Source organism: Strix uralensis, chromosome 8, assembly GCF_047716275.1.
Source record: "Strix uralensis isolate ZFMK-TIS-50842 chromosome 8, bStrUra1, whole genome shotgun sequence".
Lineage (NCBI taxonomy): Eukaryota > Metazoa > Chordata > Aves > Strigiformes > Strigidae > Strix > Strix uralensis.
Genome location: NC_133979.1, coordinates 11,993,011 through 12,015,191, shown reverse-complemented (window position 1 = coordinate 12,015,191; position 22,181 = coordinate 11,993,011). Strand labels below are relative to the sequence as shown.

The window sequence follows — 22,181 nt, the reverse complement described above, 5'->3', positions numbered from 1 at the left end:
ACCTGCTGTAGCCAGGGGAGAGCACAGACACACTGAAAGCTAAGCAAAGGGATGCCTTGAGGGTGACCATGAGCTCTCCACCCTTGCAGACACCCTTCCTGTGCTGTGCTGTCGTCTTCAAGAAGGAAGAAGGATGTGAGAGGTACTCCAGACCCAAGGAGTAATGTCAAGCAAGCCTGGTAATCCTCCCAGACACAATCTATACCAAGCAGTCCCATTGCTTCATGGCAAAAAGCAGCCAGTGGAGGGGAGAGGGGAAAGCAGCAGCACAGCAGACAGGCTCCCGTGTAATGTCAACACCACTGCTTTTCCTACAGAGTTTATCTGGGAAACCATCGTATTTCTACTCCACGACAGTTTGCTGATTACCTAAGCACTTGTCTCTGGTGTACAATCTGATAATCAAGCCTGGTCTTTCTTTGTAGACAAAGAGGCCAATAAATCTCACCCTTTGTAAGTAGAGGTGCCTAGACAAAGCCCTTTACTGGCATTTAGCAAAATGGGTATTTTTCAGAAAACATAAAACAGCTGAAAGTCAATGGCAAGCACTGGAGCTGTGTAGAAAGCGGCTCCACAGGAGCTGGACACACAGCACGTCCCGGCTGTGTCCAGGGGGTCTCATGGGAACCCACACTAGCGGCACAGGGCTGACCCCTGCGCCTGCCTAGCAGGAGCCACCCACCCCACAGGTCTCTACACGGCCACTACAGCCTCCACTAAAAGTGGCTGCAAATACAAAAGGGTATTTTTGCAACTGTTTAGTAAGGTTCTCAGTATGACCAGCTCGCTGTGGCTCTTAGGGCAGGGTTTCAAAGTCAGCTCCAGAGAATGGGCCCAACGACAAGCCCAGTTACCCCTCCAGCACGATCACACTTCCCAGACCTCGTGGCAGCCCCTGCACAGGCAGGGGGACCGCCAGGCCAGGAGGCACAGGGGTGATGCTGTGCACCGAGCAGCACACACACAGTGGGGGTGTTGCCCAGGAGCCAGGGGTTTCCAGGCTAGGATGAAAACCAGCTGCCTAACCCATGCTGTTAATAACAGAGAACTTGCCAAACCTGGCAAACTGGACCATTTCATGCCACTGATAGACACAGGTGGGAGTTCTGAAATAATTTTGCCTGCTGGCCTCAGCACTGCCCATTTTTATCCAACTCTGGACACAAGACATCAGACCGAGGTCAGCAGCAGAGTCTGCAGCACAATGTTGCAGCTGGGACATCCATGCCCATCCTGGGGACTCCTGCAAATGCGCAGCCGGCGCGCATGCGCGCGCACACATACACACACACACACAGAGCTTTGCTTGCTCGACGGCTCCACACAGGAGACACAAACCTGAAGAGACACAAATAGCTGCTCTGGGCTCCCATGAGCAAGCACCACAGTGCAGGAGCGTTAGATGGGCTGAATGTCTCAGTCACAAGCTTGGAATCCAGAGAATCTCTCAATGTCCTCAGGCTGCAGCAGGCTGGAGGCTCTGTTCAGTTAGGACAGCCACACCAAGCAAGTCATGCAGGCTCTCGTGCAAGAACAGAGCTGCAACCTTTAGCAGTGGGGGAAAGGACGCAACAGAGGAATTTCCAGAAAAAGGAATTTTGGTGGGAGTTAGTGAGTGAGATGACTTCTCTATAGAATTTAGATGACATGCAAAACAGACATTTTGGGCTCTACTCTAGAAGATGACGTTGCTTTTAGCAAAGATCAGGTGCAAGCTGTGAGATTTATCACATTTGTACAAGCATATGTCCAGCAAGCCTCATGGGGATAAGGACAGCCAAAGTAGTTGTCCAGCCTTCTAGCATTAAGGTTGCAAAACAGTTTCCATTATAACCCTCTGTTTTCACACATTTATAGCTTTCTGAACGCCCCTCTCCTGGGAATAATGTTTTCTGTGCTTAGTCTTTTTTTTTTTTTTTTAAACATTTAAATAAAATACCTTCAGATGGTTTTTAGTTACAAGAGAATAAAAAAAAAAAGTATTTGTTTTTACAACGTGGAAATATGGAAGGGGCTGGCTGGTCCTGGAGGGAACTCCACCTAACACGGAGGAGACATTTTTCATCAAGTTAGTACACATGGGACAAGCACTTCAGGGGCTTAAACCTGCAGCCATGGAGGTTGGAGAAAACACACCACAGCGTCAATGACTCCAGATGAGACTGGGACAGAACAAGGAACTTGGATACCCTGATTCCCACAGTCAGTACTTTAGCTGCTCAACTGGCCAACATTGAACCAGTGGAGTGACAGGAGAAAAACCCAAAGCAAAAGGAACTTAAACTTTGTTTTGATGGTTACAGCAGGGAGGAAGAACAAACTTGCAGAAAGAGTTAACGTTTTGTGTTGAATGAAAAAAAAAAAACCACAAAACCAAACCAAAAAAAACCCCAACACAAAACCAACCCCTGTTGCCCTATTGAACCCTCAGGGATCACATTTACTACCTTCATCCTCTTCTCTCTATCCGGAGAAGGGTGGCCACAGCTCGAGAGCAGCTGTCCTCAGCAATGAGAGTAACCAAGTAACAAGAGGCCACTTCTCCAGCAATCATTTCAAGTGCCCCAACAAGCATGACATCAAAAAGAAAGCCTTAAAAATACAGACATGGGTTGTCCTACCATTCTGAAGGGCTCATCAAATCCCAGCAGGCAGGCCTCTGAACCATGCAGCCGTACAACACTTTCTTCCTTCAGACCATGCTCTCTTTGACCTTCCCCCCCCTCCAAAAAGAGCAGCACAGCAAAATCATGAAGAGCTCACAGAGAGGCTACAGGATTTTGAGCATCAGCTAACATGACTGATTTTATTTTGTGGTCACCCAGTTAGACGTTTGTTAGTTGTAAATAGAGCTATCTCAGTTAGCAGACGATAGAGTTATTTATGAATCCAAACTGCGGTCTTCACATGGTACTGCAATGACAAAAAATGATTCCCCTTGCCCTTAAGTCAAGGCTGGCATGACATGCTGCCTTGCAGCTGCACCGTGAAGAGGCAACCCCAACCCCTGGTGCAATGGAAACCTGCTTCCCAGGGAGACTCTTGGAGCACCAGGGAACCTTTGCACTTTACCTCTGTACAGAAGGGCGTAAGCTGGGGATGCACCACAGGCTGAACATACATGTGAAAGGTGGATTCGATCTCCATCGTCCTGCCATTCAGCTTCAGGATAGGGAATTCGATGATTTCCTGAATAGGGCAAAAAGAAAAGCAGCTGTTCATTTAAAACAAACAAAAAATGAAGCTGGAAATGATCCTGCCTACCAAGTTGGCTGTAAAAAAGAGGGGCCTGACAGTTGCAAACAAAACCAAGCCTAACACAAAGCTGTGCAATACAAGTGGGAAAGTGGTGCAGGAGCCCAGAGGAGGACAGAACTGATGCTCATCCCAGCCGGGACGGGCAGCAAGGAGGTCTCTGTGCTCAGCACTGCAACTGCACACATCATTGCCAAAGCTGACCCTAAGGAAGATGGTCAAGCACCACTCACACACACTACCCAGGAACATGGAGATGTACTGGCAATGGGCTCACGTCTGTTTAGTAATGAAAACCCAGGGGCTGTGCCCTCCCCAAGACCAGTCCCATCTTCTCCACCTTGCCATCCTGTTGGAGGACACACCAGGCAGACACAGGAGCTACGGCAGGAAGCAGCTCCTTCCCGAGAGAGGCTGAGGAGCACTGCTCTCCTCCAACAGAGTGAGGAGAGGAGCTAGAAGCCCCCTCCAAATCCATCCCTAAGGAATATGGCACAGCAGCAAGCCCTGCTTCATCTTCCTCTTTGTAGCCAATTTATGCTGATAGGAAAATAAAAACATTCTTTCATCAGAAGAATGTTCAATTATTTGAATAATCAGCAATCAAAAATTTACATGGACCTGTTAATAAAAAGTTTAAACAAATCCAGTTGCGATGGATTTCTCAATTATTAAAAAATATACATGAAATTAAAAAAGCCAACCACTGAATAAAAGCGATAAAATCCTTTGTGTTCACCCCCCTCCTTCTCCACTCCCTTTCCTCCTTCCAGTTTAATGTAAGAGGAGAAGTGACAATTTGTTTGGTGTCTTTAAAGAATAATTTGTCTATGTTATTTAATAGAGATGCATGGCACCAAGGTTCTGGAGTGCAAATGAGCCCGCTGAGTGATATCCATGCAACAAGCCTCTCAAATCACTTCTGGAGAGAAACAGAGAGAGGGAGAGAGAATAAAAAAAATATTGCTTTTTAATATTCAAAAACAGTTTGCAAAATTTAATCAAAGCAGAGCAAAAGCTAACATTTTTACCACTTTGACATTTTTATTAGCGCTTTCATAAATTTTTAAAACATGAATGGAATTAGTTTAACAACAAAAAAAACTGCCTGAAAACATCTGGAAGAGACAAATAAGAAATAATAAAAAAATAAAAAAATCCAACTCCTGTGAGTAAAATTAGCATGTGGAAAATGCAGCCGCTGCGGAGGAACTAACACAGTTTTTGGACCCTGGCTGCAACCCTCATGACCCACAGGAGGAAATTATTGTGAGGTCATACATATAAGCTGCTGACATCACCACCCCAGCAGGCAGAAGGAGGGCAAGAAGCTGGGTGGGTAAATGGAAACAACAAATAATTTAAATAGCCAGGAGAAACACCCAGTGGACAGAGCCCGTGGCCGCAGCAGAGCAGCCCCCTGGAGCAGCAGGCACAAAGCCCAGCCCAGGGCACATGGGGAGCACGTGCCGTTGAGATGGAAAGTTATGAAAAAAAATTTTATATAAAATAAAGTGTTAAGAGTGCTGAAGTGCCCAGGTGCAGACACAGAGTAGTCAGGCTGCAGAGGACACAGAGCTTAACCATCTCCCCATGGTTGGCTGTGCCACACTCTGCAAGCTGTGCAGGCTAAGGCAGAGGGAACAGTTGGGCACATCTTTCCCCACAGCCTTACCGCCCCTCCAGGAGTCACCAAGTTTCCCCAGGAACGAGGCAAAACTTGACCTGTAGGCTGGAAGGGGAAGAGGACACAGAGGCAAAACACCTGAGCATCACCCAGGTTGTCTGTTGTGGTGCAGCCAAACTCTCCAGCTTCAGCCACCCAGAAGCACCCGTGGAAACATGAGAAATTCAACCTGAGTAAGAAACACTGGACACAGTTGATCCTGCCTTCAAACAAGCTACCACAGATAGGCTCTGAAAGCAGCAAATTTCTGTTCAGAAGGAAAACAGACTGCAAAGTTTGAAGCCAATGGACAGGATGTCATAATAGAGCCAGGCTTAACCCCAGGGTAACATGACCCCATCCTTCAAACCAGGCTGGGGCGGCTCATTTCCCCATAGATCTGCATCTCACCCAGGAGGTGACCCTGGAAGCAGGCAAGCCCACGACAGGGCAAGACGAGCATTCCTCCTCCCAGAGAGGGACACACACCGGTTGGATTTCACAGCAGGGCTGCACTGCAATGCTGAGATGGATCCTAAGGGACCAGAAACATCCTCAGGGGCCATCAAGTGGCTGGATACAAAGCGAGACTGAAAGACAGCCCTGCCGCTGATCTGATACACAAAGGCGTCACTCGCCTTCCAGAACCAAAGGCAAAAAGCACTTCCAGGAGGGTCGGATTAAGACAGACGGAGGAAATAAAAAGCCGTACTAAAAAAATGTGGAAAATTTAACAATATCCAGAATTACTGCAGGTCTGTGCGAAGCGCGTGGCCAGGAGCGGAACCCCAGGAGCGACCCAAGCGTCTTAGGAGAAAGCGCAGCTGCTCTTTTGGGCTTATGTGGTCAGTTTTTGAAGTAAGTGGTAAAGGACCTTTCCCAAAAGGCTGTTTATCTGCATGCTTCCTATAGTGGAGATTTTTCCAGTCTCTGGCAGTGTTTGCTCCGCTGGTATCTAAGGCAACAGATACCAGCCCCATGAAATCAGCCCCACTCCTCACTAACGACGTTAGCCAGTCCTGCAATGAAATTTAACCTGTGACACTGCTGTACTTTTCATTTAAACTTTCATTTGGAGAGAAGCAGTGTTTGGAGACCCTGCAGTTTGTCCTGCTAATAAAGACAAGTGTTGGGACCTTTAAAGGTGCCATTCATCTTTTGCCTTTATTAAATTCAATTTTCTTAAGCCCATGATACATCATGAAATTAAGAGTTGACATTCCTGCAGAAACAAAAATATCTATCAAACATAAACAGAAAGGGGGGGGGGGGGGGAAAGAGGCCTCTTACCAAGAATTTATGGCTTAAAGTTGATCTGTTTCCACTTTTTCTCTCTCTCTTTTTTTTTTTTACAAGCATATGGTTTGTTTTAGATATCCAAAATGTTATTACAGATCTAGAATTTCATTAGTAATTATTATGAAATGGTGAGCACTTAGACACACACACTCACACAACCCCCCAACAGACCGTGATGCAGGAAGGCAGCCGGGCGCTCTCTCACATTTCACAGCAGCCCGGTGAACTCAACATGTTCAGCTCCATCTCCACCAAGGACCTTCACTGCTTCTTCCCAGGTGGGAAAGGTGAAGGAGAGCGACAGAAGTGAATTAAAAGGAGAGGTTCACTGACACTTAAGTTTCTTTTATCAGAGTCTCATCAACCATAAGCATTACCTTGAGATCCTCACCCATTTCCACTTCCAACACTGTGTCCATGTTCCAACTTTGGCAGTGATTTGTGCCAGGAGCATTTGGGGCTTCCTGCCCCCTCACCTTCCCCCACCCTGCCCCAGCTTTTCCTTATAGCACAACCAGAAGTTATGGATGTGCTGAAATAATGCTGAGGGTGTCCAGAGGCTGCAAATAGCCGCAAGCTACCAGAAGAACAAATGTACCCATTTGAATTTTGCGAGCACTGCAATTAGGTATTTTATTTAGCACTGCAAAGTAACTTGAAAGGAAATCCAGGATTCAAACCACCAGCAATAAATAAGCGGCTTTTTATTTTCCTTTCATTGTCATGAAAAGTTGAACATGTTTTCTGTTGAGAAATTCTGCACGCGGCTCCCAATTACAGGCATTTGCATTTATATTGTTGGAACACAGAGCTTCTAAAATCAATATTAACACGCTTAAAGAAAAAGACATCAGCACCCTGTCCCTCCCCTCAGCTGCGCCCCCAAACACAGTAACAATAGGAACCTACAGAGCCAGAGGCTTATACATATCCATTACCAGGTCCACTCTCTTTACAACAATCTTGCGTTTATGATTTCATGGTACTTCAAGCAAATCTATGTGACAGCTTGCTCAGAATTCTTGTCTTTAGAAAAAAAAAAAATGTTCCCAAGAAAAAGAGGTGCCAGGTGGAAGCCTCCTGTGCAACCTGGCTGTCCCAGGCCAGTGGGCTGAGCAGCAGCAGGAGGCTGCAGGGTAACTGCGGAATGGCTCGGGACTTCCTTTTAAGAGACATTTGAAAAATTCATAAGGGCATGTGAAAGCACTGCTATGAACCCAGCCTTTCCTTACCCAACCATCCTAAATGAAACTCCCCTCCCTTTACACTGAAGCAGGGATGCACAAATTCAGCTGTCTTGATCTTGCTAATAAAAGAAATGAACAAGCACACATCTATACTCGCTACATAATTTCCTATAATGGACATATCTCTGGTGTTCAGAGAAGAAAGCACCTGAAGTTACACTAATTCCCATAGAGGAATCTGTTTGCTTATCCTTTTGGATCTGGGGAGCACTAATAACATTAGATGAAAAGAATACAGTGCCCAGCAAGAACTTCGCGGCTCTCAAAACCTTTTAAACCAGAAGCCCACATATGAAGTGGACAGGGAACACTTCAGGACACTGAGTTATATATTTGAGGAAGACCATGTAGCCTATCCAGTTCAAAAACTACCAGAGAATAATTTATCCCTTACTCCCACCCCCACGTGAAGAAGTTTAATAAACACAGGAATAAAAGATGCCCATAAAAATCAGAGCTGACTGTTCAAAATGCAATAAAAACAAGCAGAGGCCGTTCAGAGAAGGGGATTTTTTCCTGATAAGGAAAAGCATAAAACTTCCTACCAAAAGACTCCTTTACACCTTCAAAAAAGGTAAGGGCAGAAGAGGCAAGGGAGTCTCCGTGGAGGGACACAGTCTCAGCACCAGCTCATTTTGTTCAGGGATGCTCTTCCCCCCCTTCTTTAAAGAAAAAAAGTCATTTTATGCACAAGGAGCTTATTTCTTAAACAAACACTCGTGTTTTTGATTTACACCACGGGCTGCTCCTAAATAATTTATGGCGGGTTAAATTTATTGCACAGCCCTGGCCGGCTGCAAATTCGAATTGCCAAATAATTAGATTTTAGGGCAATGCTTATAAATTATCCGCCGATTTGTCCGGACTTGTTTGTCAGTTGCTTTGTGCTTCGGGTCATCTTTGGCATTTCGCTGTTTGTGTTTTAATTGCTGATTTACACTTTGACAGATGAGAGTTGATGCCTCCAAGATCGGGGAGGGGGCGGGGGGTTGAAGAGCAGGAAGAATCAGAGCTTTTAAAGCCTTGTGATTTTCCTTTTTTTCCAAGGCAATTAAAATCGAAAAGGGACACAGTAAGGACAGCACTAGCCTAACAGTTCTGCCTCCCCAGTTTCCATCCTCTGCCTTAATTATTATTTTAACTAAAGCTGTTTCCAAGTGAGCAGCCTTGCACTGGCCCTCAGGGGCAGTAACCAAGATGACCTCATAGGTCTTTTCCCCACTTCTAAATTTTTATTTAACTAACCAAAACAAGTACCATAAAGGCAACACCTCTGCAGTGGGGGGACAGCAAAACTTCTGCTGAATCAGGGCTATGCTGACTTTCCGAAGGATGCCTACCTGCACACACGGCAAGGAGTCTCTCAACGCTTCTGTCCTGGGTAATTTACTCTGTGTACCGATTAAGCCTGTCAAAAGATCTCTGGGGAAGCAGCTGACCCCCAAATTTCTTTTTCCATCACTACCTAGCTTGAAGTACACATATGCACACACCCAACAATTCAACACATTTAAACAACTGTTATATCCCAGAAAAGCATGAAGGGAAATACACATCAAAATCAAAACACAAGAAAACTGGCAGGAATATGGAAAGATCAGGAAACACTGGAATAAGATGATGTGAACACAAATTCTGCTGTCCGATCATTGAATATCTAAGGTTGTTTCTTCCCCCTGCTCTTAGGTGAACCTCACTGCCCACCCCCAACACTCATGCACCAGAGCCCCATGTCAAAGGCTGGATTTCCTCAAAGATAAATTTTGAGTTGCATTTTGGGTTCTGCACTGGCATTCATCCTGGCTTTTATTTCCAGGTGCTTCCTTACAACTGTGAGGGTGAGGGACCATTTCTCTTACTTTAATAGAAGCTGAAATTCCCATCTAATCACATGCCTCCAGGAGCTTGAGCTTTAAGAGAGAGATCTAGTCCATGCACCTGCCCGAGGGCAGCATCACCTCCCCCTAAATAATTTCTGACTTTGTCTAGGCTGTTTTTACAGACTCCAATAAGAGAGACTCACACACTCCCTAGGCACTCTATCCTCCTGTTTCATTAGTCTTATCATTGGGAAGTTTTTCCTAATGTCTAATCAGAATTTCCCTTGCTGTTGTTTAAATTCATGGCTGCTCTTCCTACCCACAGCAGATACAGGCCAGAACATTGCCTTTCTCATTTTTGCAACTGAGGACTTCATCATACATACCCCTCTCGTCACTGCACTAAACACAACTCCAATGCCATCCAGCCTGCACTCACAGTTGTGTTTTGCAGACCCCTGGTCACACTCACTGTTTCTCCTTTGCACCATCTTGAAATAGTCTAATAATTTTTAAAAAAGTACGGAATCCAAAGCGAAGCACTTCCTTAGCTGAGGTCCCCTCTTACAGGGCCAAGAAAAGGAGGATCCACATGTCTTGCAAATGAGATTTTCCTCCTAAACTTATCACTGTGGTCTCAAGGACTTCTTTCACACCTGCTGTCATACCTGAAATCTTGACAGCTGGCTCACAACCCTTGTCCTGCCATCCTGAACAAAACTTCTGGTAGTCATTTGCTCCCAGGATGGTTCATGCCTCTCACCATCAGCATCATCTCACCTGCCAAAACCCACAAAGCTATTCTGATCTTTTCAGCAGTACCCAGACATCAAGAAAAAGGCAGAACCTCTCTCCTCTTTCCAGACCTGGGATGAAAAATGTAGACCAACAGACATCAACACTTCAACTTCTTTCTTCAAGTACTACTGACATATATTTAACCACCCAGAAAATCTCCACCGACACAGCCAACAACAATTTAAGCTTGACAGTTTGGGGGAAGTTTAGCACTCCAACCAGGTTAAAGACAGCACACACACATTTCTAAATATTACCTTTCCGTTGCAAGATGAAAACTACACTATATACTTTTTCATGTCTGCTCCTTTCTACCGCAGGCAACCAGCCTGTGCAGTCCCTGTTGCAGAATTATCAAATCATTTCAACCTCTTCACCTGATATTGAGCAGCGCAAATGATCAATGTTCCCAGCAACACTAAAACATCTGAGATGGGTAAAAAGGGCATGCTACCGCATGTAAATGAACACCCAGGGTTTTACAGACATCACAACTAGCTGCGAGTGACAGCGCGCTTCTGCCTGGCAGAGAGGAACTAAATAACATAACCAAGAGCTATTTTGCACGGACCAACAAAGATAACACAGGGATGGCTGCACAGCCAGCTTGGCACAAAGGGGAAGAAAAGCACAAGACTTAGGCATGACCTATGCCCTTCTCACCAAAAGAGCTGAGCTGCACTTTCTCTTTATCAGGACAGTTTTGTTCAAAACTAAGACAAGACCACTTTAACACAGCAAAGACCATTCCCCAGCGTCCTGGTTTCAGCTGGCATAGAGCTAATTTTTTCCTATTAGTAGTTAGAATAGTGCTGTGTTTTGGATTCAGTATGGGATTTGGTATGAGAAGAATGTTGATAATACACTGATGTTTTCAGTTGTTGCTAAGAAATCAAGGATTTTTCAGCTTCCCATGTCTTGCTAGTGTGCAAATGTACAGGAAGCTGGGAGGGAGCGTAGCCAGACCAACGGACCCAAATTGCCCAATGAAATTATTCCATATCATGTAGCGTCATGCTCAGTATATAGATGAGGGTCAGCTGGGAAGCTGGGGCTCTTGCTTCCGGGATCACAGTTTCGGGATCTTTGCTCCTCTGGGATCGCTAGCCAGGAATGGGCTGGGCATTGGTTGGCAGGGGGTGAGCAATCACATTGTGCATTACCTATTTTCTATTATTATTATTATTAGTCTATTTTATTTCAATTATTAAACTGTTTTTATCTCAACCTACGAGTCTCTTTACTCCTCTAATTCTCTCCCCGATCCCCGGGGCAGGGAGGGTGAGTGAGAGGCTGTGTGGTGTCTGTCTGCCCACCAGGTTTATACCATGACACCCAAGAACGACAGCAGCCTGGAAAGTGACATCCCCGTGCAGCACTAGATAGATGCCACACCATAGAAGAATACTACCTGGTTTTAAAACATCATGCTGGGAGGGATGCAAAATACCCCCCCTGCCTCAGAGGCTGCAAAAGAGCAGCAAGCACACACCGATCACCAGCAACTATACGCATGACATGCATGGCAGGACAAGCACAACAAACATACAAACCTGTGGCACCCATTCCCTTCACTTTAGAAATGTTCGTAGTGTGAACATTTCCAGCAGCACGTTACCCTCAGCAGCAGCTTTACAGAGAGGCGAACAAACCTTTAAACACGATACAGCGGACTTGCACATTCCTGAGCTAGCCTGGATCTTTTCTTTTCAGGGTGACTGCCGCTCAACTACTTTCTGCTGTAACAACAAGTCTACTTAACTTTGCAACTTGTCACCTAAACGATGTGTAATGTTTGCACAGCTAAGGATACAGTGTTCAAACAGCACAGGTGGGGAATTGCACGCCGGGATGCATAACTGATGTGGGGTCTCCACACACTGTGAGGGAAAGGGCAACATGACTGATTGCTTTAAAGTAGTCATCTCATCGGCCTGTCAATAACCAGCCGAAAGCTAAGCAGGTTGGGTCAGGTTAGGACTGCAGCAATTGGCCACCTGAGTGCCTTGGTATTTTAGGCTTGTTGCTATAATAATGGTGGGTTTGTATCTTTAAATAAGAAATCGCTTTGAATTTTTTTTCATACATAGGATGCCTTGCCTGGTGGTCTCGTGGTTGTACTCTCCAGGAGATCTGGGTTCAGTAACTGTTCATGTTCTCTAGCTCATCGGGTTTTAAATAAATACAGCTAATTCTGTTGCCTGAAGCCATAACCCACCCTGTCAGATTCATATGGGTCACAGCAAGGTTGTCCCCACTTACTAGGAGAATGAGGAAGGTCTCCAAGGCAAAATGACTGCCGCGGAGAATGCAGCTTTTGAGGGTTACACCATAGCTGGTGTCTCAGACCCTGCAGAAGCCTCTCCAAAATGATGGCCTTCTCTCTGCATCTTCTAAAATAAAGACATTATTCTCATATTAGTCAAAACAAGATTTCACAACAGTCCAACAGAACTGTAATGAAGCACATGATATATGAAAAATATGATTGAAAAAGAACAGCATCTCTTTAATTTCAGATGCACCTTGTAGGATGTTGAGCTATGGATATTCACGTGCTCTTCACAAAATTTTTAACTGCTCAGAGGAACTAGCTACGAGGCCTCAAAAAGTTTTTTCAAAAGATTGTTCAAAAAATTAATGTGAACAGAAAGCCCCATCTGAAACAGCTTTTATATGAACTATTTCCTGGCACTCTAAGAACTGAAAGCATTCTAACATAGGAAGAATGGCATAACAATTTGCCACAATTGCCAAAGAGATGAATAAATATATATATGCATTTACTTCCTTTTAGTCAAAAGAAAAAAAAGACAAGACTTTAAGTCACTGTATTATGTGCATTTTTAATGACATTCCTCTAGAAACAACATTTTAAGAAGCTGAATTGAGAACTAGGTATTTAAAACTACAGCCAAGCCTAAGCTGCATGAAGACAGGTAATTGCAGATTAATATTCCACTGTAATACTTATGCACAAGAGTGCCGAGTTAAAGTTGCCATGGGAAACAAGCCTGAATTTCTTCACTTTTCAGCAATTCACGATCATCCTTAATAAAGGTTTTGGCAGGTGATTTCTAATGCACTGAGCTTAACAGCCACACAAAAACCGGGCAAGAAGAAAGCTGCTACGTGGGGACATCTAGATGGAACAGGCAGGCACGGGCACATCTCCATTATCTGCCTCTGGGTAGGATTGTGACAATCTCCGTTACTGTGTGAGCCACCTTCTGCATTCCCATCCTGGCCTTCAGCTAGGATTGCCTTGGTATAAGCTCCACAGAGCACAGCTTGAAAAGCAAGCAGAAGATAGATACCTTGCAGCCTGCTTTCCAGCAGACCAGCAATTCCTCCATAACCTCCTCCCACAGTAGGCTTGCGATTTCAGGGACATATGCCTCCTAGAAAGTCCTCTGAGCCTAGGCTGCAGCTCCCAAGGCAGCTTGCCTATCCCCGATTTACTCACCCTCAGCAGGGAGCTCAGCAGGGACTGCACATCTGCTGCTACAGCCTAAATTTCGTGGAAATCAACATCCATTCCCATTACAAGGTCAGTCTATAAATCACAGCATCTCAGGAGCAGAGACACATTGTTCAGTTGTTCCTGCCATGGGAATGAGACCACGGGTAGAGCAGTACAGGCAGCGGAGAGGCAGCGATCATTGCAGCCACTCCAGCTACACCTGCCCGTGACTGCAAGCCAGAACTGCAAGACGGATGTTCAGGGAAAAATGCCTTTAATACTCTTTTACACTAGCACTCAAGGAAACACAGCCTGAACCCAATTTAACCTTGTCATGCACTTGTACCTAATATTACCTTACAGAAAGACTGGCTCCCATTTGTTAATATGCTTTTGCCAATCAGGAAATGGACTATGATCATCCAGATTTGTTTGTACACTTAAAAATAAATTAGTAGCTGGACATATGCTTATTCATAGTCTCAGTTTACAGTTTTATGTTGAAATGGTGAATGATGTTCTGTGTTTATTAGTATGTCCAGTTTAATTTGACAGCAATTATAATTAAAAATTCGCCCCCCAAACAATCAGAATGCATGCTAAACAAACTTGAAATATGTAGGATACAGCAAAGAAAAATATCAAGATATTTTTGTATTTAGAATGTGATGTTTAAGAGAACAAGAAAAGTACTGTCTGTAAACAACTTATTCTCTGCCTCTGGTCACAACCTCCTTCAGCAATGAGAAGATCTGAACATTTCATACCTTCCTCTTACAAAGAGTTTGGAAGAGGCAAATTTCTAATTCCCAACTGATTATCAAATTTGAGGGAATCTGAGACACTGAAGTCAAGTACCTGAAAAAATTGACATGAAAAAAAGCAGCTTCATCATTACCAAAAGCTCATTTAGCAGCTTCACAACTCCCAGGTCCAGCTTCTTCTGCCAGGTCAGGAGTACGATACACTTTTACACTTCCAGGCAGCAGACATACAAAGCTTGAATTTTATTTGGTTTTCATTTAAGTGGCTTTAATAGATTACAGTAGAGATTAACATGCTATGTAGAAGCCTAATTTCAAATTCAGCTTTGAACAGATCTGATTTCTACCTTCAGACTTTTTACATTTAAAAAAATTGCTGCTTTCATCCACTCTGCTGAAGTTGAAGGCAAGATACTTGGCTTGCTGACTGAAAGAGGCACACCCATTCACTGCATTAATAAAATAAGGTTACAGGCAGTCACGGATCTGAGCATGGGGAGCTCCTTAACACAGTCACTGAAAGCACTGACCACCATAAACACTGGTGTATACAAGGACAAAGGGACAAAAGAGCGAGACTCTCACTTATTAATGCATCTTCTCATGTATAGCTAAAGCACTGTATGTACCCGGCTCTACAGGCTGACAGCGTCTAAAAGCAGCACATACTTATAAACTCTTAGCAGACAGTAAAGGAAAAAAAGTCAGTTAGAGCTGAAAAATGAAGCACACTACCACCGTCATGGTCCGAGGTCTGACCTCCGCAGAATGACAACTCCCACCTGACCCTACTGGGCTTTGGATCAAATTCCAAATGCACAAGGTAAGCTTTAAAGAGATACAAGTGGCCAGCCATAAACATCCCTTACTGCCAAGCCCTACTGACCTTCTGCTGGCTAAAACACTACACGACACAGACTGTGACTCTATCCTTTCAGGTTTTCCATCTATCCGTTCAGAGCAATAGAGTTACACCCCCCCCACCCCCCACTTCTTTTCTCTCTGGGATGGTCTCATTATTCATAAATATATCCAAAAATCCCATAAAGCTAAGCTGCTTCTTTGTGCATATAAATATGCACTTTGATTTAGGGGCATATCTGTTGAAAACCATCAGAAGTCAGGACTGCAAGGATGTTACTGTTCCTCTGTGGCTGTAAGGCGGGGAAGATGAAGGACCCTCTATGCCCGATCCAGAATTGGTAAAGCAAAGGGCAGCGGCCGTGAGGCACTCAGTCCACGGTCCCAGCCACCAGAGCCATGAGGCAGACAGCTTCCCAGGGAAATACCACTGTCCTTGACCCTCCTTGATCCCCATTACAGAGGCTGTACCACAAGACCTCAGAAAGAGATCAGGCAGTGTGAAAGGGAATGGAAATGAAGGAGTCTTCAGGGCTCCCGAATGAGCATGAAGGACTTCCCCAGGGATAAAGCCAGTGAGGCTGTCGGTTGCAGAGGAGCACAAGTAAATACAGTGGAAGGAGGGAGCAGATGTGGCAGTCACACACCTTAGCTAGATAAAAAGATAGCTCTTTCAACAGTTTCTGGTAAGAAGCCAGAATATTTTGAAGAGCAGTTAGTGAAAAATGTGAAGTGTGCTGCACTGTGGCAAGTGCACTCCACAAGACTTTTAGGCTGAGTTGGCTAATTTACAGCTATGCCTGCCCACTTAAAGTAACCTGGATCACAGCTCAGCTCTGTATGTGCAGCTTCCTCATCAAATCCCAATGCATTTGAATTTCATTGTATCTAGACTTCTATTTTGCAGTTATTAAAACAAAAGCAGAAAAAGGATCAGGGTCACAGTGAAGATCAGCACCTGACCTTTCCTAGCTCCCAGGTCTGCCCTCAGACCAAACCTCCAAAACCTGTCTAACACTGCTCCAGTGAAAGATCCTGCCACTAAAACCTTGCACAAAACATCACTGAAACACACACCACAGTTTGCTCACCATGACATACAGCCCAGCAGTGAAGAGGACAAGAGCCATGCTGGTGAGCAAAAAGGTAAGATGTAGGTAGAGACATCAACTAAAGTCTTGTTTTATACAGTTGCCCAATTCTGGCAGTTACCTTCAGCCTTTCCAGCTACACTGATTTCCATGTAGCAAGAGCCATTTCTTTATTTGTCAAACGAATTTGTTGGTGAGGATGTGAGGGACTGACAGCCATTTCCACACTCAGTATGATTCAGGCAGGCACTGAACACAGCAGACTGAAAAAACAACACTGAAGAACATCTCCACCTTAAAGGTGCTATCTCACCAACAAAATATATAGCAGATCTGCATTGGCCCAGACCATTACTTTCCCTGGCAAGGACTTGGGGACAAAGCTCCTTAAAACAGTAGTAATCATATTCCACTCATGCTCCTTTTTACTGCCAGCTGTAAACTAGCTCCACATGCATCATGGTTTTGCATCAAAATGTGCACAGACCAAACCCATATCCAAAGGGACAAGGTAGATCCAATTTACAGCTTTGACAGGTCTGTGCACCCGAGGCAGAGCGTGCAGGAAATAGCCTGACATCTCACTTGGAGAGCGGTTAAGACCCTGCTAGTAGAACTGGATGCAGAGCCACAACAGCCTCCCACAAAGACTCAGCAAAAGAGCTGGGAATTTGCTGTCCATTTTTCAAGAAACATGAGAGGCAGGAGGCACTCACCAAGGCACTACTGCAGAAAAGAGGAGTCAAGTTTGATCCCAACTTGCAACATCCCTTTGACAGGACAAGCCCAAGGGAAACCACAGGTGCACTGGGAAATGAACACACTGTATCAAGTCACTTCAGTAATGAGATACCACACTGAAAACCGGTCAGCCTTTACTATATTCAAAACAAAGCAAACAGAAGTAATTCTGACCCAATGCATATATATTATGACTACTCCTAAGAGGCCAATTGCTGGGCAAAGAAGGGTGAGAAGTCCAAGTTCAATCTGTAGACTCAGAAATTCTGTTTGTTACCAACCCAATATTAGGGTTTTTTTTCTTTTTAGCACAGTTTTCTAATTTAAATGGAAAACCTAGGCCCATCCTGCTGACAAATGAAAATACATTTACTAATATGCTCTACGCTACTATGGAAGAACCATCTACAGAAAAAAACTCTGTACTTCATCTGGATCTCTGTATGTCTCAAGTGGTAGAGCACTGGAAAATCTCTCTGAAACTGAACTCTTCGTGTCTCATTACACTCCAGAGTTAACAACCAGGCAAGATAACTTCAGCAAGTTCAGATAGCGTCAAACTATTGTTGTTTTCTACTTAGAAACACCATTATGTTGCACATGTTTGTATAATTCCAACTATTATTTTCCTAAAGCTGCTGGCTACCAACAGCCTTCTGCCTTGTAGAATCAAACAAGGCTGCCATGAGTAGTCTACTAATGCAGGTTCCCAGCCAAAAATTTTTAAACCCTCCCCAGTTCAGGCAGATGACAAGCATACATGACTTAAAGATGGTTTTGATAACACATGAATTGTCACTATTGTCACTTCCTTGATGGAAATCAGGCTCCTTCATTTAATTTCATTCCACCGAACGGTCCTGGCATTGATCCTGAGAAAGCAGGTGACTGGCAAGAGCCCTGGAGGACCAGCAACAGAAAGGAGGTGGGACAAATGAGAGAAAACGAGTGAGCCAGCGCTTTGTTTTTTTCCTTTCACCTCTCAGAACAGCAGCAGCAACTTGCAAGGGGATAATTAACACGACTGACTATTTACCTGAGGATGAATCTGTGGTTTATCACACGTAGCCTCAAAATCCAGCACTAAGAAGTAGTGATATCTCTGTGGAGGGAAGGATGACATTGCTGCCATGGAAGCTCCAAAGCCGTGGGACGCCAGTTTCCTGCTTACGATGGAGCTGTACCCTTCGAGAACACCAGCTGGGAGCAGGGAGCACACAGCTTGTCTTGCCCTTGGAAGTAAGTTTTGGGGAAACTTTGCTGCTCCAGTATGGAGGAGTGCTATCATTGAACATCCAGAGGCATCTGAAACTGAAGACAGACTCAGGTTACTCATGCACACATACATCTCATCTCTGTTAGTATCTCTTCACTGTCCTCCTCTGACAGGGATTTCCTCTGTGCTTCCTGGTAGAGGTTCCAGCTTCATAAACCTGAAATAACACAGTAACCTGCTCTAAGCACAACAGATGACATCTGGGCTGAGCTCAAGGTGTTCAGAATCACAGGCAACTGGAAATTAACCTCTGCAAATGGCTCTAAATTAAAAACTATGACACACACAACAGTCATGGCTCCAGGCACCAGATCACACCCCCCTGCTGAACCTTATCATAGCAGAACACAGCAAACCACTTAAAACCACAGAAAATCTGATCTAAACCCCATTGAAATTTCTGAGGAGGCCTTTCATCTTTTCATATACAACTCAACTTCTGATACATGGTAGGAATTAAATGCAGCAATACACATATCAACACTACAACCCATTCAAACAGCTTGGCCCTGAAACACCTGTTAGTTGCACCAAAACCTCCCACTGCCATTATAAATCCATGTGTGTGGTGGTTGAAAGGCTCCTCCCCAGGGAAGTTCTCATTTGCTCTGTGTACGACGTTTCTCGGAGATGTGATTCTAGTGCTACACTCGATTTCTTACTTTAGGTATTTATCAGGGGAGGATATCAGTTCAACAAACGCACACGTGAACTGCAGGAACTGTAAAATGCAAGCAGGACTCTACAGGTTACAGTCTTCCTCCCAAAGAAATACCTCATGAAGCCATCACCTTCTGATGCTCTATTTAATAATGCTGTTTAATAAATTACATTATCCATGTGAGACTACCTGGATTTCCCCTCCTACCCTTTTTCTTTTAAAACACTGCAGGAAAAACTTGACAGGACTGTCACTGCTCAAGGTGGGTCAGCCTCGAGGCTGTTAATGGATTTATTGGGATGAGAGTTCAAGCCCAACTCACAGAGCTGTTACAGAGCTGGGTACAGGTGAATTACAACAATCCAGTCCCCCTGAACAAGGATACGAGTACCCCCTCTAACTGTATATGTATACACACCTTGCTATATAGGTATTTAAATCCACCCCACTGTTGGTCCCACTGCTCATGGCTGTGGGCAAGAGCTCCATCGTACCACACGCCCCCCACCCGCCTGGTTTCTGAGCCTCGTCTCCCTGTGCCTGCGCTCACTTTTTGCTCCACCGTGAGACACGGAGCCGAAACGGGCAAGGCGAAAGAGACGACTCGTCACCCACGAACAAAGTCGCTGTTTGCACAAAAGACAGCGTTTGCTCTCTCCCATCCGTTAGTCCGTCAGGTAAATAATGCACGTGCCAAAACACACACTTAATGAGGTAAATAATATGCCTTGAATAACGGCTAAATCTGTATTTACCTGCGAGACCAGAGAAACTCGGAAGGACCAGATTAGGAGATAATTGCAGCTGAGCAGGTTGTGTGCTTCGAGTAAACATGCATTTGGTAACCTTCCCTTTCCAAGGTTTGAGTGAAAGGCAAAAATCAAAAGAGCTGAAATGTTTAAGACTGAACCAGTGCCCACACTGCCAATTCCATGGCGTAAATGCATCCCCCACCTTGTGGCTTTCATGTTTTGGGGAGCTGCTTGCTTTACTGAAGCAGTGTGTTAGAGAGGAGGTACCCAGAAAACAAAACTCAAGTTACAAAACCATAACAAAGAGCCCAACATCGCATTTATCCTTAAGGGGCTCAGTTCTACCTATTGCTTTTCCATCTACAGCTTTTACTGTCATTAATAAATGCATTACAGCCAAATAGAAGTTAGTTACATTCACTTCTGACCTGCCCCAGATAAGAGATATTTAAGGTATACGTGCTTTAAATCTTCAAGCTACTGGCTATGAATCTAAAGGCCCATCACAGCAAATATAGTATCTCAGAATAAAGCAGCTTGTAAGTTAGTTGCAGTAAAACCTGGTCTTTAGCCTACCGCATAAAGTAAAATATACAGTTGGAGTGGGGGAGGCAGGCAGGCTCCAACCCCTGTATCAAACTCATGCAATAAAACATACATTATCCACCCACACACAGCAAGATCAGTACTTCTCTAATGTATCTTAACCAGCAAGTCTAGGGGATCAGACATGAACCCCATGAATCTTCAGGCTGGCCCACACCACACACAGCTGTGCAGAGGTTCCGGAGCCACTGAGTCCACACGGCCAAGGCAAACTGGCCATCTAGACAGGATTCGGGCATGTCACCATGCCGGCACAGCAGCACCACTCCAGACCCCTGCAGGTCTGTGTCACACAGGTACAGTGGGACATCAGCAGAGGGAAGTAACAGCCAACACCTAGTGCCTGTTCACACTAACAACTTCTGCAGGTGGTTCATGTCTAACGGCAGGATCAGGCTCCCCATCCTAAAAGCAGCCTCCTCCCCACTCTCCCGTGTAGCAGAGGGAGCAATGCTCCAAACAAAGGTGCACGAGCTGAGTATTGCATGCCGATTCCCCTACACAGACAGCATACAAATAAGAGCAACCCCACTGCAAACTCTGCACCTTCAGCCAAATGAAGTTTTAACTGCATGTTTACCCAGCCACTGCTCTAGGCGCCCTGGAAAGACCTCACATCATCTTCTTTGGCAAGGTCAGAGTGCCTCAGAGCACAAGATAGCTGGTGAGCAAACACACTTTATTAGAAGTCATGTAAAGCATTTATAACAGCTATGACAATGCAAAGCACTAGTAATTATCCTGTATTTTTTTTCCACAGACAACAACGCAAGCAACACAGCTTCAAAAATTAGAAACCCAGCTCTATCCATATAAATCCACATGTTCAGTGATTCCATTTCCAAACCTATGTAAAACACCACATATCTATTTCTTACGCACACAGGGTCAGATTATAATCTCAGACAGTGTAAGCTGTCACATCTGGCATTCAACCCTGCTAGGTTAATATTTCATATCACACAGCTCCAATTCCTTACACAGATACGTATGAAATGTAATGGGACCGTGAACTGAGGCTGGACCTCAGGAATTATTTTGACAGATTGTACACAGACCTAGGAAAATGTGACAGCACTTTACATTTGCAACACCCAATAACATGGGAAATGGCCATGTGTGGTGGATTTCGGCTGGAAGATAAAGTTCACGTTATGTGCTGTATAACAGTGTGTGCCACATGTGACATAACTGAGTATAATCAGCAACTGTCTTTTAAAAATAATTTTAAAAGAATTAATCTCTGGACATCAGTCGCAGGTAACAGGACAAGCTCAGGCTGACCACAGATCTTGCCTGTTAGTGGTCCAAGCACACAATACTAAAGCATGACAGTTTGATCACCAGCAAGTAAAGAAAGTCAAGAGAAAGGCAAGTGCCAGCTGTAGCCACCAGCTTGCCAGGGGCCCCACCGAGCGCAAAGCAGAGAATCTGCACTGGCGGCTGTCGAGCTCCAGGCTTCCCAGCAGGGAAGCCACTTAGGGGCAACCACAAGTGGCAAGAAACAAGACGGAGAACTCCTGCCACATGAAGAACACTGGTGACAAAAGCCAGCAGGGCATTGTAAGTGCTCTCCCCCACCCGCAGGACAGCCCCAAAGCCACATACAGAGATGTACACCATGCAAGTTGCAGAGGATTCAAATTTATCAATGGTGAGACAAATCGGCTTATGAACTTGAGCTTAATGTGCTCTTTGCACATAACATTAATATTTACTTTTTACAACCACATCTAATTAAAATCACCTGTTAGCAAGAGAAGGCATAACTTTAACAGTTTGCCTTTAACCCAAAAATATTCCCCTTCACTGTCCAGTTTGATAAGCTGATGTAGGGAGGGGGCAAGACAACAAACACCTAAGTTCAGGTTGGAGGGGTGA

The 22,181-nt window shown here is 44.7% G+C and overlaps 1 protein-coding gene across 3 annotated transcripts in view; it reads right to left on the bottom strand.

Annotated features, from left to right (window-relative positions):
* The window catches only part of ERI3 (ERI1 exoribonuclease family member 3), a 136,073-nt gene that overhangs the window by 107,969 nt on the left and 5,923 nt on the right, over nucleotides 1-22,181 (bottom strand). For 2 of the 3 annotated variants that reach the window (XM_074876242.1, XM_074876245.1), the window contains exons 2-3: nucleotides 18,042-18,316; nucleotides 3,073-3,189 (exon numbers count right to left, since the gene is read on the bottom strand). In XM_074876242.1, the coding sequence (XP_074732343.1) occupies nucleotides 3,073-3,189; nucleotides 18,042-18,293 (369 nt within the window). In that variant the 5' untranslated portion in view covers nucleotides 18,294-18,316. The remainder of the gene's footprint in view (nucleotides 1-3,072; nucleotides 3,190-18,041; nucleotides 18,317-22,181) is intronic. The other variant, XM_074876244.1, reaches the window with a different exon arrangement.